The sequence below is a fragment of the Cherax quadricarinatus genome, chromosome 41 (genome assembly GCF_038502225.1).
Source record: "Cherax quadricarinatus isolate ZL_2023a chromosome 41, ASM3850222v1, whole genome shotgun sequence".
Lineage (NCBI taxonomy): Eukaryota > Metazoa > Arthropoda > Malacostraca > Decapoda > Parastacidae > Cherax > Cherax quadricarinatus.
In genome coordinates this window covers 1,157,989-1,176,632 of record NC_091332.1, presented here as the reverse complement: position 1 = coordinate 1,176,632, position 18,644 = coordinate 1,157,989, and the positions used below count along the sequence as shown (strand labels likewise).

The window sequence follows — 18,644 nt, the reverse complement described above, 5'->3', positions numbered from 1 at the left end:
AGGAGAAGGAAGAGGGAGTGGATGAGGTGCCTTCTTCAGTGATAAAGGACATGTGTGGAATGTGGAATGAGTTGCAAAGTTTTGTTGAAAAGTATCACCCTGACCAAGCTGAAACAAGCCGTATCTGCAACATGTACAATGACAGTGTTGTGTCCCACTTCAGGGAAATCTTAAAGAAACGCCAGAAAAAGACCTCTCTGAATAGATATTTTGTGCGCCAGGGGTCCAGTGACTCTCAAGTTGTTCCCAGTGGCATTAAAGGAAGAAGGGAAGTAACCCCAGATAAGGACTTGCTACCTAAAGTCCTAATGGAAGAAGATTCTTCCAAACAATAGTGTACACCTTCCTCCTATCACCTCCTCCCATCTTCCATCCACCCAGAAGTCTTCAGTAAAGGTAAGTGTAATGTTGTTATTATTTATTTTAAATGCATGTATACTTGATTTCTGATTGTTTTCATTATGTAAATCTTTATTTAATTTGAAAAAAAATATTTTATTTTAATATTTTTGGGTGTCTGGAACGGATTAATTTTATTTCCATTATTTCTTATGGGGAAAATGGTTTCGAGTTTCATAAATTTCGACCTTCGGCGGGCTCTCTGGAACGGATTAATCACGAAACTCGGGGGTCCACTGTACAATGCCTGCACTTTAAAGGAGGGGTTTGGGATATTGGCAGTTTGGAGGGGTATGCTATTTATCTTTATATATGCTTCTAAACTGTTGTATCTGGGTGCCTCTGCAAAGACAGTGATTATGTGTGAGTGATGTGAAAGTGTTGAATGATGGTGAAAGTATTTTCTTTTGGGGGATTTTCTTTTTTTTTTTCTTGGGTCACCCTGCCTCGGTGGGAGACGGCAGAGTTATTGAAAAAGAAAACTAAGTGATAATGAGGAAAGCGAAGGTGAATATGACAAGCTAGAAAATGTCAATTCTAGTGATAAATGGCATGAAATATTCTAGGAATATAAGCGAGGTCTGGTCATGGACTGAGCCGCAGGAGTGTTGACCCTTGGAATACCCTCCAGATACACTGTATGTGCAGACTCTTAGATTAATGAGTGTATTGTATTTTTTGTGTATTTCATGCATTCACGTAATTTAATTTTCTGTGTATATTAATGTGTGTATTAATCAAAGATTAAACCAAAAGTATTTTTAATCCTTCAGTGTACACCCTTGGAACACACACCTCTCCAGCTGATAGTGTTGCCATGAATTCAATACTCAGTTCTGTAGGATTCTGCGCAGAGATTCCAGAGTACCAGATGGATGCTGCATGTGGATTGGCAGGATCTGGACCTGCTTATGTAAGTATTATGAAGCTATGCAAAGTTCCTTGGTATAAGTATTGTTTAAATGTAATACAGTAAAGCATCACTACTTACAAAAATGCACTTCTGAGCACTTGTGATTACATGGTAATCCACAAAAATAACCTTTATATCCAAATATTGTATCCAATATTTATTTTAAAATAAATATTGGGTACAGAGTACTATTGTTACTACAGTATATTTGTAATGCTGTGGTAAAGATGTTCCTTTGATAATAGTGCAGTCTTTTTTTTTTTTTTTTTTTTTTTTTTTTTTTTTTTTTTGTTTTTTTTTTTTTTAAACACAACCCAGGCCATCTCCCACTGAGGATGGGTGACCCAAAGAAGAAGAAACACTTTCACCATCATTGATGACATGCATTGTCTAGAGAGGAAGGATTCTGTATGGAAGAGCTCAAGGAATCACTGCTTCCATGGCCTGGTCTTAGACCAGGCTTCCTGAATTAAAAAGAAAAAGAGCAGGAACAAAAAGAGGTATTAACCCTTAAACTGTCCAAACATAGATCTATGTTCACGTATGTAGCACTCCAAACATAGATCTACTTTTTTTTTACATTTGAAAGCATGTAAAATAAAATGTAGATCTACGTTCAGAGCACTATGCACGTGAACGTAGATCTACGTTTGGACAGTTTAAGGGTTAAGAAACCAGTAAGTTGAATGATGTATACACAAGGATCCAATAATGTTGTGTTTTTTCAAGTGGAAAAAGAGATGTTGTCAACCACACAACTCTGTGGTACAGCAGTTGTAATTTGCTACCCTTCTTATGTACATTTTTTTTTTCTCCCATAATTATTTCTTTCATTTTTTACTGCACTAAATGCATTTATCTTTAGTAAGTGATCATTTGGTGTAAGTGTGGTTAATTATTGTTTGCTTTAATTTAGTCAAGAAATGTGGGCTTTTACATGATTTTTGGAAATGTTCAGATTAATATTTATTTTTTAGTTATTCCTTTTCCTCTCCATCCAAAAAAAAAAAGAAAATACCTACTGACCTAGTGAGGGATTTAACTGGATGACTGTGTGTACAAGTAAGGCTCAGCCCCACATAATTCAAAGAAAGTATTCAAGCAAGCCTTGTATAAACAAACATTTGTAAATTACTGTATATAGTCTTTGAAAAATTGTATAAGCACATTTCAATATTTTTAAACCTGAGCAGACTAGGAACTTAAAATTAACACCTTCAGTATTATCAGAGATTGTTTTTCTATCACTAATATAACTTTTAGGTGATATAGTTAATATCCAGAGAGGAGATAGGATGATGAAAAGATCCAAAATCTATTGGATAATATGGCTAAGGTATTAGATGCCTACAAACAGTGACTGGCTATGTAAGAGGTTGTATACATGAGGTGAGACTTAAAACCATATCACCCCTTTATCCCCCCAAAAAATTGGTTTGCCTGTAGGGAACCGATGCATTCTAACATGATTTACCAGGCAAAGGTAAATGCATATTTTCCCTTCAAATTTACCATGTGTTTTACTGGTCTTCTTCCTGTACTACACAAACTTTTGTAAAATATTTCAATTGTATTTTATTGAGAATTGGTTACAGTAGATAGGTTACTTGGAACTTTATTATTTACATATGTAAAATCTTAATTTAACCCTTTGACTGTTTTCGACGTATAAATACGTCTTACGAGCCAATGTTTCTGACGTATATATACTCAATTCTAGCGGCTTCAAATCAAGCGGGAGAAAGCTGGTAGGCCCACATGTGAGAGAATGGGTCTGTGTGGTCAGTGTGCACCACATAAAAAAAATCCTGCAGCACACATTGCATAATGAGAAAAAAAAAACTCTGATCATTTTTTGGAATAAAACGCCGACTTTGAGGTGTATTTTCGTATAGTATTTATCGTTGTACGTATTCGCGTTTTCATGGTCTTAGGTGATAAAATGGAAAACATATTACAGAAATAGAGATGATTTTCATTACTTTGACGATGAAAACAACCTTGAAACTGAGCTCAAAGTAGCAGAAATGTTCGATTTTTACCAATGTTCAGGAGTAAATAAATCACACCACACGTCCAATACACGTCAACTGGGGAGTCTAATATTCTTTCACTAGTGCACTGATATTATTTATACCATTTTTACAATAATGCAGTAGTCTGCATAACAGTAAATTTTGTATTTTTTTGTATGAATAAAAAATCAAAATAGAAAGCAATAATAATATAAGAGGGGCCTAGAGATGTGACTAATGAACAGAGCATATGTTATTTTAGTGCCACGAATGTCCACCTTGTTTATTCTGGACCCTATTTTGAAATTGGCATCTTTTTTAATTTGCGTGAAATTGGCCAAATTGCCAATTTCTGACCACCATATTTGGTAGTCCAAATTAGTAAATGGGAGGTTTCTTGTACTCAGCTGATAGATAAAATGGAGTTCTAAAGAAATAGCTATGAGTTTGGTCAACTGGAACAATGGAATTGGCTGAAAATAGGGCTCAAAGTCGGCGAAATCGCCGATATGCATATGTCGCCGAGACCGCTAACTTCGCGGGAGCATAATTCCATGAGTTTTCGACCAAATTTCGAACTTTTGGTGTCATTACCATCGGGAAAAGATTCTCCATCATTTCATAAGAAAAACTAATTTTTTTTTTTTTCAAAAATTGAGCGACATAGAATGACAGTTTCAGAAAGGGGCCTGAAACAGTCAAAGGGTTAACAGGCTACAGTGGACCCTCGACCAGCGATATTAATCCATTCCTGAGAGCTCATCGTTAATCGAAATTAACGTTAGTCGAGTTAATTTTCCCCATAAGAAATAATGGAAATCAAATTAATCCGTGCAAGACACCCAAAAGTATTGAAAAAAAAAAATTTTACCACATGAAATATTAATTTTAATACACAAACTGAAGAAGACATGCACAGTTACATGACACTTACCTTTATTGAAGATCTGGTGATGATTGATGGGATGGGAGGAGGGGAGAGTGTTGATGGTGTTAGTGTTTAGAAGGGGAATCCCCTTCCATTAGGACTTGAGGTGGCAAGTCCTTTTTTTGGGGTTACTTCCCTTCTTTTAATGCCACTAGGACCAGCTTGAGAGTCACTGGACCTCTGTCGCACAACATATCTGTCCATAGAGGCCTGTACCTCCCGTTCCTTTATGACATTCCTAAAGTGTTTCACAACATTGTCAGTGTCACAATTAAACACTTGTTCAGGTTTCAATTCTTCACTGTCTATGTACTCCTTGAATTCCTGCACATATTTTTCAGCTGCTTTTTGGTCCAAACTGGCAGCCTCACCATGCCTTATCACACTATGTGTGCCACTACGATTCTTAAATCTCTCAAACCAACCTTTGCTGGCCTTAAATTCACTCACATCACCACTAGTTGCAGGCATTTTTCTAATTAAATCCTCATGCAACTTCCTAGCCTTTTCACATATGATCGCTTGAGAGATGCTATCTCCTGCTATCTGTTTTTCGTTTATCCACACCAATAACAGCCTCTCAACATCTTCTTTCACTTACAATCTCAGTTTCGAAAACATAGTTGCACCTTTGACAAGAACAGCTTCCTTGATTGCCGTTTTCTTGGCCACAATAGTAGCGATGGTTGATTGGGGTTTTGTGTACAACCTGGCCAGCTCGGAGACACGCACTCCACTTTCATACTTAGCAATGATCTCTTTCTTCATATCCATAGTAATTCTCACCCTTTTTGCTGTAGGGTTGGCACTAGAAGCTTTCTTGGGGCCCATGGTGACTTATTTTGCAGGTGCAATCACTAAAAAGGCTGTGATAATATGAAATGTTCCAATTGTATGCTTGGAAGCGACCGCGGTGGCTGGCTGGCTTGTAAACACTGGCCAGAAGTGGACGCGTCTCAGACGGAGCGAATAGTGTTGGTCGAGTTTTTTAGCGCTAGTCGAGGCAAAATTTTTGCGTTAAAATGTATCGCTGGTCGGATTTATCGTTAATCGATGCCATCGTTGGTCAAGGGTCCACTGTAATTGGATTTGAGGTGTCTGGTAAAGCCAGTTGTCTTGTTAAATCTGAATTTTTTTTGTCGTGATTGTAAAAGTAACAGACTTCTAGAAACAAGAGACTTTCCAAAATCAATTCACCCAGTGAACCATAACATTGATGGACAATTCTGGAAACAGTGAACTTTGTCTTTTGGATTTTGCCCATTAAATTTGAAATCAATTACAGTGGACCCCCACTTAACGATCACCTCCCAATGCGACCAATTATGTAAGTGTATTTATGTAAGTGCGTTTGTACGTGTATGTTTGTGGGTTTGAAATGGACTAATCTACTTCACAATATTCCTTATGGGAACAAATTCGGTCAGTACTGGCACCTGAACATACTTCTGGAATGAAAAAATATCATTAACCGGGGGTCCACTGTATATCTAATGTCCAGTAAATTGAGGTTTAACTATACTGTACATGCAAAATGCTCTATATTTTCACAGTTTTTGCTGCCACATGTGGTAAATGGCAAATGAACTAGCCTACAAATAAGAAAATACTTTTTTTTTTTCCAGATATATGCTGCTATAGAAGCCCTTGCAGATGGAGGAGTTAAGATGGGTCTTCCTCGGCAGCTTGCTCAGACTTTGGCTGCTCAGACGGTGGGGCTTGAGATTGTGTGTTATACAGCACTCTCTATATATCATAAAAGATGGTACACAAACTTAAAATTTTAACTGCACAATATTTTTTAATGATTTAACCCATAAACTGTCCAAACGTAGATCTACGTTCACTTGCGTAGCGCTTTGAATATTTTGAAAAAAATAAAAATCTTTTTTTTTTTTTTTTTAATGAAGAGTGCATTTTTCTACACGTTATAGGATTAAAAAAAAAATTTAGGGTCGGTATTTATTGAGATATAAGCCTGTGAAGTTGGCACTGGATGTTCACCTAACGGCAGCATTGACTCCTGCCGCTTGCAGAAGTGTTGCCAGTATACCTTTTTTTCTCATTTTTATTTTAATCTATATATATATATATATATATATATATATATATATATATATATATATATATATATATATATATATATATATATATATATATATATTCTTCTTCTTTCAACAAACCGGCCGTATCCCACCAAGGCAGGGTAGATATATATATATATATATATATATATTTTTCCCAACAAGTCGGCCGTCTCCCACCGAGGCAAGGTGACCCAGAAAAAGAAAGAAAATCCCCAAAAAGAAAATACTTTCATCATCATTCAACACTTTCACTTCACTCACACATAATCACTGTTTTTGCAGAGGTGCTCAGAACACAACAGTTTAGAAGCATATACATATAAAGATACACAACATGTCCCTCTAAACTGCTAATATATTTTTTATGTTCTGATAATTACAATTTATAATAGTTCTTTTGATTTCGTAGCTAATCTTTGTTCTGACACTAATATTAGGTACTGAAATAGTACTCAAATAGTCACAATCATATTGACAGGTGAACATTTTCACCTGCCTGGGTCATTTACTGTTGTCTAGAAATATGTACAAGGTATTTATAGGTCCCAGCAATGTTTTAGACACACTGGAGTATACCTTGAAGCATGGTGTTATGACAAGTGTCAGTAACCTGTTGACAGGCAGTGATACTTGATGAATGTGCACTCAAGGAACCCTGCTTTATTTGTTTTCACTGTTACACACAAACATGTCTGTCTATCTATCTGTCTGTATGTCTGTCTGTGTCTGTCTAGCTCTGCTTATCTGTCTGCCTGTGTGTCTCTCCATCTCCTTGTCTGTCTCAGGAAGCGGCTTGTAAAACTGTTGGTTTACGGGCCACTCCCTGATTCCTGAGCAAGTAAAAATGCATATTGCATCATGGCTATTTATGTCTTATATCTACAACCACAGTATAGCACTTTGCCTGGAATTTTTGAGTTATCCTAGGTAATTTACTCTATATATAATAACTGTACTTACGTGTACATATGAGAGAGAGAGAGATATATAGACAGAGACAGCCAAAGCCAGCCTGCCGAATACATAAGAACATAAGACAGAAGGAACACTGCAGCAGGCCTACTGGCCCATGCAAGGCAGGTCCATGTCACACCCAGGCTTAGACCAATGACCCACCTAGTTAGGTCACATCCACTGAAGTAAGGAGCATGGTATCAGACCTAGTAGCATAAGCTAGTCAGGTCCAGCTCACAACCACCCACACCTACGCATGAATTTATCTAACCTATTTTTATTTTCCTCTTAAAAGGGGTGTGTTAATGTGCCTTGACATCAGTGAATTCCTGGTATTTGCCACACTATTTGCTCTAGCTGGCACTCAATTGAACTAGTGTTAAGTGTGTGGGAGAAGTCACTCAAGTTTGAGCTCCGCCAAATTCGCGTATATCTGGCGGTCCCAGAAGGACCAGTGTGTGGAAAATAGGTGTGTGAAAACCTAAAGTGCATATACTCTTTTAAACCCACAGAAGGGAAACATCAGTGATCATTAAAGAGGAAAAAATAGAGATTACAGTGGACCCTCGGTTATCGGATGTTTCGCTTATCAGCCAACTCGGTTATTGGCCAGTTTTTCGGCTTCCGGTTATCGGCCGTTATTTCACTGATCGGCCGTATTGTACCCGTCCACCCAGCAGCCACAGCCGCTCGCATGTCTTGTGAGTCAGTCTGGCTGTGTCTCTGGGCGTGTGAGGAAGCTTCTGCTCATTCATCAAAACGTTTCACAGGCAGGGAGTGTAGCAGGAAAACAGGAAGTGTGGAGGGCATGTAGGGAGTGTAGCAGGCATGTAGGGAGTGTAGCAGGCATGCGGGGAGTGTAGCAGGTATGCAGGGAGTGTAGCAGGCAGGCAGGGAGTGTAGCAGGCAGGCAAGGAGTGTAGCAGGCAGGCAGGGAGTGTAGCAGGGAAACAGGGAATGTGGAAGGAAGGCAGGGAGTGTAGCAGGCATGCAGGGAGTGTAGCAGGCATACAGGGAGTGCAGCAGGGAAACAGGGAGTGTGGAAGGAAAGCAGGCAGGCAGGGAGTGTAGCAGGCAGGCATGCAGGGAGGGAAGTAACCCCAGAGATGGCTTTGATACCTGAAGTCCTTATGGAGGGGGATACCCCTTCCAAACAATAATCAATCCTCCCCTCTCCTCCTCCCTGTCTTCCATAAACCAACAAGTCTTCAATAAAGGTATGTAATAGTGATTTAAATGCTCATTTATTTATTTGATTTAGTTCTCATTGTTTTGTGTATGTAAAACTATAATTAATCTTTAAAAAATTTATTTTTTGTAATATTTTTGGTGTCAGAAGCGGATTAATTGTATTTACATTAATTCTTATGGGAAATATTATTTCGGTTTTAGGCCAACCTTCTGGAATGGATTACGGCCAATAACCGAGGGTCCACTGTATAGTGCCAAGTGTAGAGTGCCAGGTGTCAGAATAACGGTTGTTATGGAGGGTGCCATATAGGAAATGATTTGTGACTAGCAGTGAACATAGAGCAGTGAGGGGAAATAAGAAAGATCAGGGATTAGCATAAACTCAAAGAGCAGAAAAATTAAGAAACAAAAGAGGACTACTGTTAAAACCATAGGAGAATGTAATATATTATTATTAACCCTTTCAGGGTTGAGAGGCCCTCTCCTAAACTTGTTCTCAGGGTCGAAAATTTTTCGGAAAAAAACAAATTATTTTTTCTTATGAAAAGATAGAGAATCTTTTCCCAATCATAATGACACCAAAAGTATGAAATTTGATGGAAAACTTACGGACTTATGCTCTCGCAAAGTTAGTCTCAACGATGTTTACGCATCGGCAATTTCGCCCACTTTGAGCCCTATTTTCGGCCAATTCGTGTGCTAGTCAGCAAAAATCATAACTATTTTGCAAGAAGTCCATTTTTTTCTATCGAATGAGTACAAGAAACCACCCATTTACTGATTTCAACTATCCATTAAAGTGGTCAGAAATTGGCAATTTTGCCAATTTCACACAAATTTCAAAAGATGCCAATTTCCAAATAGGGTCCAGAATAAACAAGACAGACATTCCTGGCACTAAAATAACATTTCCTCTGTTCATTAGTCATGTCCCCAGGCCCCTCTTACGTTTTTTTTTTTTGCTTTCCACTTTGAATTTTTGTTCTCACAAAAAATAGAAGATTTACTGTTATGCAGACTACTGCATTAGTGTAGAAATGGTATAAATAATATCAGCGCAATTGTGAAAGTATATTATACTCACCAGTTGATGTGTATTGGATGCCTGGCATGATTTGTTTACTTTTGAACTTCGGCAAAAATCGAACATTTCTGCTACTTTGAGCTCAATTTCAAGGTACTTTTCATTGTGAAACCAATAAAAATTATCTCAATTTCTGTAATATGTCTTCCATTCTAGAAAATGAGACAAGGAAAACTAGAATATAACCATAAATACCATAGGAAAATGCAGTGCAAAATCACTGTTTTAACCCCTTGAGGGTCCATGTCGTAGAGCTTCATGTTGAGGGTCCAAACCATAGATCTACGTCATGAGTTCGGCTCACTCTGATAAGCTGTGAGCGGTAAATTTTGGCCTTGATATGAGAGAATACATCTATGTGGTATGTGTGCACCACATAAAAGAATCCTGCAGCACATAGTGCATAATGAGAGAAAAAAACTGAGACCATAATTTTCGATTAAAACAGCGACTGCAGTGTTTTTTGTATGTTTTTTATAGTTGTATTTGCGATTTCTTGGTCTTATTTAATAGAATGGAAGACATATTACAGAAATAGAGATGATTTTGATTCGTTTTAGTAGTGGAAATGGCTTGAAACTGAGCTCAAAGTAGCAGAAATGTTAAATTTTTGCCGATGTTCAAGAGTAAACAAATGACCTCATATGTCTAATACACACCTGCTGGTGGGACTAATATACGCTCACAAATGTGCTGATATTATTTATACAATAATTACAATATTGCATAAATGTAAATATTCTATTTTTTGGTTTGAATAAAAATTCATTATGCAAATAAAAAATCAAAATGGAATTCATTAGTAAAGCCTGAAAACTAATGAACAGAGGAAATGTTAGTTTAGTGCCAGGAATGCCTGCATTGTTTATTCTGGACCCTATTTTGAAATTGGAGTATTTTGAACTTTGCATTAAATTGGCCAAATTACCAATTGTGCTCAATCGATAGAATAGAAGTAATGCTAGTGAAATAGCTTAGAATTTGGTCGACTTGAATAATGAAATTGGCCTAAAATGGGAGTCAAAGTCCACAAAATCGGCGATGCGTAATTATTGCTGACACATCAAAATTCACAAGAGCATACTTTCGCCAATTTTCCATCAAATTTCGTACTTTTTGTTTTATTACCTTCAGAAAAAGATTCTCTACCATTTCATAAGAAAAAATAACAAAATTATTTTTTTTAAATTCTTGGACACTGGTGTACCCTTTGAAATTTGGCCTCTGGACCCTGAAAGGGTTAAACCAAAAAACACAGTCAAAGTTTTTTTTTTCTCATTACGCACTGTGTGCTGCAGGATTTTTTTTATACTGTGTACACTGACCACATAGACCCATTCTTTCATATGTAGGCATACCTACTTTCTCTCACTAGATTTGAAGTCGCTAGAAGTTACACGTACTAGTACGTCAATAACCCTGGTGTGTAAGCTGTACTGGTACATCGGAAACCCTGAAAGGGTTAATAAAAGTGCAGGAGAGTGGCTTGTGAACTGGGTCTAAATGTGTTACCACACAGTGGGTCGTGTTTTATACTGAAGGATTGTTTCTCATCTTGTGTAAGGAATATAGTGAATGACAGGGTATTGATGTTCAGTGATATAGTGATCTTAAATTGTGGATTACAGCAGTCTGTCAAATACCCAATACATAGTGTATGTATATGGAATATATTCATGGGTCAACCACCACCAGCGAAAAATTATTGCCAGAGGTGCCAGAGAAGTATAAACTATTGTGTCAGTGTTATAATGAGGAAAAAGTATATGAATAGGCAGTGATATAGCGAACTGAATTTGAGGGTAACAGTAATCCATTTTAATCCCGAGTGATAGTGTGCAATTTATGGTGTAATTATATGGAAACAAACTGTGCAAGCACCATATGCACCCCACATGTATAGATGTGATAGGATTAATAGGTCACAGGGAGGAGTAGGAATCTATGTAAAAGATACTTAGTTGCACAGAAGTGCTGAACACTATGAATGATATGGTAGAAATACTATGGAAAGAATGAAGAACTCTAAAGGAACACTATATACAAAACTCAAGAGGGTCATCCAATAGAACGTAAGGAACCCGTAAAAGACCTGGGAATAATTGTCAGCGGACCTTTCTTTTAAAGACCATAACAAGACAAAGATCACAACTGCCAGGAAGATGATGGGGTGGGTATTGAGAACTTTCGAAACAAAGGAAATAATACCGATGGTGACACTCTTCAAATTACTAGTGCTCCCTCACTTAGAATATTGCTCAGTGCTGACGGCCCTGTTCAAAGCAGGAGAATATCGGAGCTGGAACAAATACAGAGATCATTTATGGCTCACATTGAGCTTGTAAAGCACCTAAACTACACTGGGAACCCCTGCAAGTCTTAAACATGTATTCATTGGAGTGGAGGAGAGAGATACATGATAATATATACAGGTACCATCTGACTTACGACCGAGCTTGGTTCTGACCAACTGGTCCTAAGTCAAAATGGACGTAAGTCGAACCTTACTACTGAATATCAACATCACATTTTTGTAATGACTATTTTATTGTTTTATTTTGGTATTTCATTTTTACTTGTTATGCTGTTAGTACTGTATTTTATACTGTAAGGTTTAGGATAAAGACTGTGTACAACACAAACAGTTGTTTATTTCCCAAAAATTTGGCATACAAAACACAATCGTAAGTCGAGTGGTCGTATGTCGAGCAGGTCGTAAGTCGGATGGTAGGTGTACCTGGAAAGTACTCGAGGGCTTGGTCCCAAAAGTGCACACTGCCATAACATACTAAACCCAGTGAGGAGCAGGGGTGTGGTGGGGACAAGAAGGGAACATTATATCAACATCCGGGGTCCCAGACTATTCAACATCTTACCAGAAGATATCAGAAACACGGCTGGGACAAGTGTAGAAGCCTTCAAGAGGAAACTGGGCAAGTATCTTCACCAGGTGCCAGATCCACCAGGCTGTGATGGATATGTGAGGCAGTAGGCCTCTAGCAGCAACAGCCTGATTGACCAGGCTAGCACCAGACAAGCCTGGCCCATGTCCGGGCTCAGAGAGTAGATTAACTCTCAAAACTCTTCAACAGTACAGTATATCAAAGGTCCTCCCACAAGGTACTAAGTGGTCCCAGATTTTTTTAATACTGCACACACCGAGTGTTAAGACCAATTCTCTAGGTGACTCAGGTCTATCGCTCCAATTTTGAAGGAATGAAAAATAAAACGTTGAGCTATGTTCGGAGCGCTACGTGAGCAAACGTATATCTACGTTTGGACAGTTTAAGGGTTAAAAATTAAGTTGGGTGTGTAGTACATATGTGGTTCGTTTGATCTGAAGGAAATCATTAATTGAAGCCAAGTTAGAAATTGACTACAATGGAACCTTGGTTTTCGTCTTTAGTTTGTTCCGGAGAGTCTGATGAAAACTGAAGCAATATTTCCCATAAGAAATAATGCAAATCCAATTAATCCGTTCCAGACACCCAAAAATATTAACAAAAAATACATTTTATAGAGAATAGCTATAGTTTTACATACAGAAAACAATGAGAAATAAATATAAAGGACTAATAAAATGGATAAATGAACATTTAACATCACTTTTACCTTTATTGAAGACTCTTGTTGGCGTATGGAAGACAGCGAGGAGGGGAAAGGGAGGAGAGGTCATCTCTACCACCATCACAACCACTACCACCTTCTAGCACCATCACTACCACCTTCTTGCACCATCACTACTACCTTCTAGCACCATCACTACTGTGGAAAATTGCATTTAGCTGAATGTATCATTATGTACATAACAGTAAATGAACAAAGATAATTATTATTTATCAGTTAGACAAGTAGGAATTTGGGACACCTAGGTTGCAAAAAATGTCCCCCTTTGATACCTACCACTGTCATATCCATAAGTTGCTCTGGACCTATTAATTATAAATGAAAGATACATCACCAGGAATGCTGGTAAATATACAAATTTGTAGACTGTATATTAAAATTAAAAAAGGATTATATATACACACATTTACATAACAGAAAGAGAATATCTTAATAACACTCACCAATTTGACTGGAGATTAAGGTGTATGTACAGGATCCCCCCCTCCCTTTTGCCTACATTTATGAAAAATTTACTGGCCAGAATTTAAACATAAATTAGACAGCTTATCTGAGGTTCCTGGAGTTGTCCTGTCCTGTCGCCTGATATCTCAAGTTATGCAGGAATGCACATCCAACAATTTAGGCTCCTATTTGAGAGGTGTCAGCCCAAATTTAACCTCTAGAGCACGAAAATTTCTTCCCATTACTAATGTCTGTTACTCAATTCAACAACAAAAATGGCGACTGTCTTTCTGCGCAGGTGCAGCTCCTTCCCATTTTCGATAACATAAATTTTATTATATACAATATAGGCCATCTATTTACATATAACTACTGTATTTCTGGAAAATATGTACAGTATTTTCCACAACTACCACCTTCTAGCACCATCACTACCACCTTCTAGCACCATCAGTACCACCCTCTGCCACCATCACTACCACCCTCTACCACCATCACTACCACCCTCTACCACCATCACTACCACCCTCTACCACAATCACTACCACCTTTGTAGAGGGTGGTAGTAATATTTCTCCACAAAACCTTGCAATTCATTCCACTTTCATACTTTGCTACGAGTTCTTTCTTGAATTCTATCATGTTTCTCACTTCCTTCATCAAAGGAACTTTCTATGGCCCCAGGGTGGCTTATTTAGCAGCCACACTCAATAAACAAGCACAAAAAACAGTGGATTATTACGAAATTTTTCATATGAATGCGCAGGGTAATGTTCACTCGATGAGAAACAAAGCCAGACTGACTCAGAATGCATGTGTGGGATGTGTTGTGTGGGTGCGGGCAGATGGGCACATTCCGTATGGCGGATGAAAACCAAGGTGATAAATGAAAACTGGGACAATATTTTGACAGAAAAGTTGTCAAAAACCGAATTCAAAGAAAACCAGGGCAAACGAAAACAGGTTCCACTGTAGTACTTGACTGTAGTTGATTTTGGTTGCCTGTGTAAACATTACTGTGGAGGAAAGTGTAAAAATACTTCCCATCACTTTCATTGCTAATTACTTATTTTAAATTCTGGTAGTGTTGAGACGGTAAATACTACTAAGTTATTTTTAATAGGAGTGGTGGGTAGTTGTGGGATGTGGGTGAGCAGAAGGAAGGGTCACCATTTGTGCTCTGGTGTGTGATTCAATGTTTGAGTTTTCACATTCATAGTTTGTTAAACATATTTTGACATCAATTTAAAAAAAATCCTTTATATTTTTGATGCTACAAAATATATATACAGTATTAACCAGTATATCTCACAATGGCAATGTCTGCTTATTCCTGGTTTTGGTTGGATTACTTATGAATGACTTCTTATTGTTCTAAATGGAATACACCTTTCATGTTACAGGGTCCCTGAATGTGCTATTTTTTAAAAGTAGTCTCATTAAACACAGTATGGGTTCTTTCCCTTGATATATTTGCTGGCTGAAACATTTTCAAGGAACTGTGAAGCCATTGGTCTAATTGATATTAATAATTTGATTTACGTATATGACCATCGACAACTTTTCAGGTAAAGGGAGCTGCAACGATGGTTCTTGAGCATGGCAAGCATCCAGCGCAGTTAAAAGATGAGGTATGCTCACCAGGAGGCACAACAATTGCTGCTATGCATAGTTTAGAGAAAAATGGCTTCAGGTGAGAATTATTTTCAATAACAATACATATAAATTCCTTATTTAAGTAATTTATAGAAGGATAAAATTCTTTATATGGGTATTCTATTGACCAGATTCCTCTAGTAACCTTATGAATTAAGTTATTTTAAATTAATAATGTAAATAGTGTAAATGGAGCCACCTTGAGGTTTTGTTAAACATTTTGTGATCCCCTTCTGGGAAATACTTACTTGATATATTTTCCACATTTGCCATTTCACACCAAGTAGGGTGACCCAAAGGAGGAAACTTGTTCAGTGTTAGTTATTCAGTAGTGTCTTACCCACCGAATCACAACAAAGAATATTTAACCAATTGTAAACTTTTGAATTTTGACCTCAGATGGTAGCACAAAGCTCTAGGTAACAGGAAAGAAAAGTGGTTCACACAACTCTTTAAATTTGAATTTGTAAATATTTTGTTCATCACTGGGGAATGAATACCGAGAGTTTTAGCTAACAAATGAGATGTCAGATAATCATTCATAGCTAGTACCTCGGTGTATTGTGTATTGTTCCAGCCACAGTATTGTGACTGTTAATTCTTTATTCATGGCTAGTGTTGGGAACTGGTCCCCTTGCCCTGTAGACACAATATCATTGGAGGTGCATTCTCAATATTGTTCCATATATAATTTATTTTTATAACAATGAAAGAAAAAACAATGTACAGTACATTACTTCACACCATTTTTTTTTTAATCCCTTTTCCTTCTATTTTCTCTTTCCCTCATCCATTCTCTCCCATTCTTTCTTTCCATCTCCCATAACCTTTCATTCTCCTGACCCCTCTTCAATTCTGTCAGTCTGTCCAGTTGTATTAGACAATCACTTGACTTGTTGTGGTGAGTGCCTGAGTGTGTGATGTGAGAAGGTTGTGGTGATTGTGTGATGTGAGAGGGTTGTGGTGAGTGCCTGAGTGTGTGATGTGAGAGGGTTGTGGTGAGTGCCTGAGTGTGTGATGTGAGAGGGTTGTGGTGAGTGTGTGATGTGAGAGGGTTGTGGTGAGTGCCTGAGTGTGTGATGTGAGAGGGTTGTGGTGAGTGCCTGAGTGTGTGGTGTGAGAGGGTTGTGGTGAGTACCTGAGCATTAAGCAGTGTGTGGATTATATTTCTTTTTTTTTTTTTTTTTTTTTTAAACAAGTCGGCCGTCTCCCACCGAGGCAGGGTGACCCAAAAAAGAAAGAAAATCCCCAAAAAGAAAATACTTTCATCATCATTCAACACTTTCACCACACTCGCACATTATCACTGTTTTTGCAGAGGTGCTCAGAATACAACAGTCTAGAAGCATACACATATAAAGATACACAACATATCCCTCCAAACTGCCAATATCCCAAACCCCTCCTTTAAAGTGCAGGCATTGTACTTCCCATTTCCAGGACTCAAGTCCGACTATATGAAAATAACCGGTTTCCCTGAATCCCTTCACTAAATATTACCCTGCTCACACTCCAACAGATCGTCAGGTTCCAAGTACCATTCGTCTCCATTCACTCCTATCTAACACGCTCACGCACACTTGCTGGAAGTCCAAGCCCCTTACCCACAAAACCTCCTTTACCCCCTCTCTCCAACCCTTTCGAGGACGTCCCCTACCCCGCCTTCCTTCCCCTATAGATTTATATGCTTTCCATGTCATTCTACTTTGATCCATTCTCTCTAAATGACCAAACCACCTCAACAACCCTTCTTCTGCCCTCTGACTAATACTTTTATTAACTCCACACCTTCTCCTAATTTCCACACTCCGAATTTTCTGCATAATATTTACACCACACATTGCCCTTAAACAGGACATCTCCACTGCCTCCAACCGTCTCCTCGCTGCTGCATTTACCACCCAAGCTTCACACCCATATAAGAGTGTTGGTACTACTATACTTTCATACATTCCCTTCTTTGCCTCCATAGATAACATTTTTTGACTCCACATATACCTCAACGCACCACTCACCTTTTTTCCCTCATCAATTCTATGATTAACCTCATCCTTCATAAATCCATCCGCCGACACGTCAACTCCCAAGTATCTGAAAACATTCACTTCTTCCATACTCCTCCTCCCCAATTTGATATCCAATTTTTCTTTATCTAAATCATTTGACACCCTCATCACCTTACTCTTTTCTATGTTCACTTTCAACTTTCTACCTTTACACACATTCTCAAACTCATCCACTAACCTTTGCAATTTTTCTTTAGAATCTCCCATAAGCACAGTATCATCAGCAAAAAGTAACTGTGTCAATTCCCATTTTGAATTTGATTCCCCATAATTTAATCCCAACCCTCTCCCAAACACCCTAGCATTTACTTCCTTTACAACCCCATCTATAAATATATTAAACAACTATGGTGACATTACACATCCCTGTCTAAGACCTACTTTTACCGGGAAGTAGTCTCCCTCTCTTCTACACACCCTAACCTGAGCCTCACTATCCTCATAAAAACTCTTTACAGCATTTAATAACTTACCACCTATTCCATATACTTGCAACATCTGCCACATTGCTCCTCTATCCACTCTATCATATGCCTTTTCTAAATCCATAAATGCATATATATATATAAAAAATAAGTGATTTTGAGGGTTGCACACTGTAACAAGTGTTAAGTTGTAGTTTAGGCTAAGATGGTCAAGATTGTGTCAGTCTATTTCTTTGATAATTGCAGACTGCAATTGATAAATGTAATCCTTTATAAGAAATATAAGCCAGGAGAGAATACCCTTATTGGATACTTTGGGAGGATAAATGTGATCCACATGATTTGTGAATACATAGTTAGGACATCTGCAATGACAGCAGCATGAATTTTGATCATATATGGAAAAGGACTACTTCCAGCCTTTAACTTACTGTTCATAATGTCAGGCCTTAATTCTGTATTTAACCCTTAAACTGTCCAAACATAGATCTACGTTCACATGCGTAGTGCTCCAAAAGTAGATCTACGTTTTTTTACATATTTTCAAATACAGTATATATAAAAAAAAAAGTAGGTCAAAGTTTTTTCAAATGCTTGCAATGTAAAAAAAAAAAATCTACTTTTTTTACATACTTTCAGATGTTGAAAAAACATAGATCTACGTTTGGACAGTTTAAGAGTTAAGTCAACAATCCTGTCTATTGTACTTCCATAAAAGGCTGGACAGTCCATTTTTGTAGTTCTTCAGAATATTGTGCATATGGCTAGCATGGCTGATGTTTTACTAGTAATGAAGGTGTAGAATAAATTTCTTTGTGTAACGTATTAAAATAAAAATGTACATTTGTATTTTTT

The 18,644-nt window shown here is 37.7% G+C and overlaps 1 protein-coding gene across 3 annotated transcripts in view; it reads left to right on the top strand.

Moving 5' to 3' along the window:
* LOC128684220 (pyrroline-5-carboxylate reductase 3) overlaps positions 1 to 18,644 on the top strand; it is a 65,144-nt gene that overhangs the window by 45,380 nt on the left and 1,120 nt on the right. For 2 of the 3 annotated variants that reach the window (XM_053770384.2, XM_053770383.2), the window contains 3 exons: positions 1,173 to 1,312; positions 5,881 to 5,967; positions 15,211 to 15,335. In XM_053770384.2, coding sequence (XP_053626359.2) covers positions 1,173 to 1,312; positions 5,881 to 5,967; positions 15,211 to 15,335 — 352 coding nt within the window. Of the gene's footprint in view, positions 1 to 1,172; positions 1,313 to 5,880; positions 6,021 to 15,210; positions 15,336 to 18,644 lie in introns of those variants that run through there. The other variant, XM_053770385.2, reaches the window with a different exon arrangement.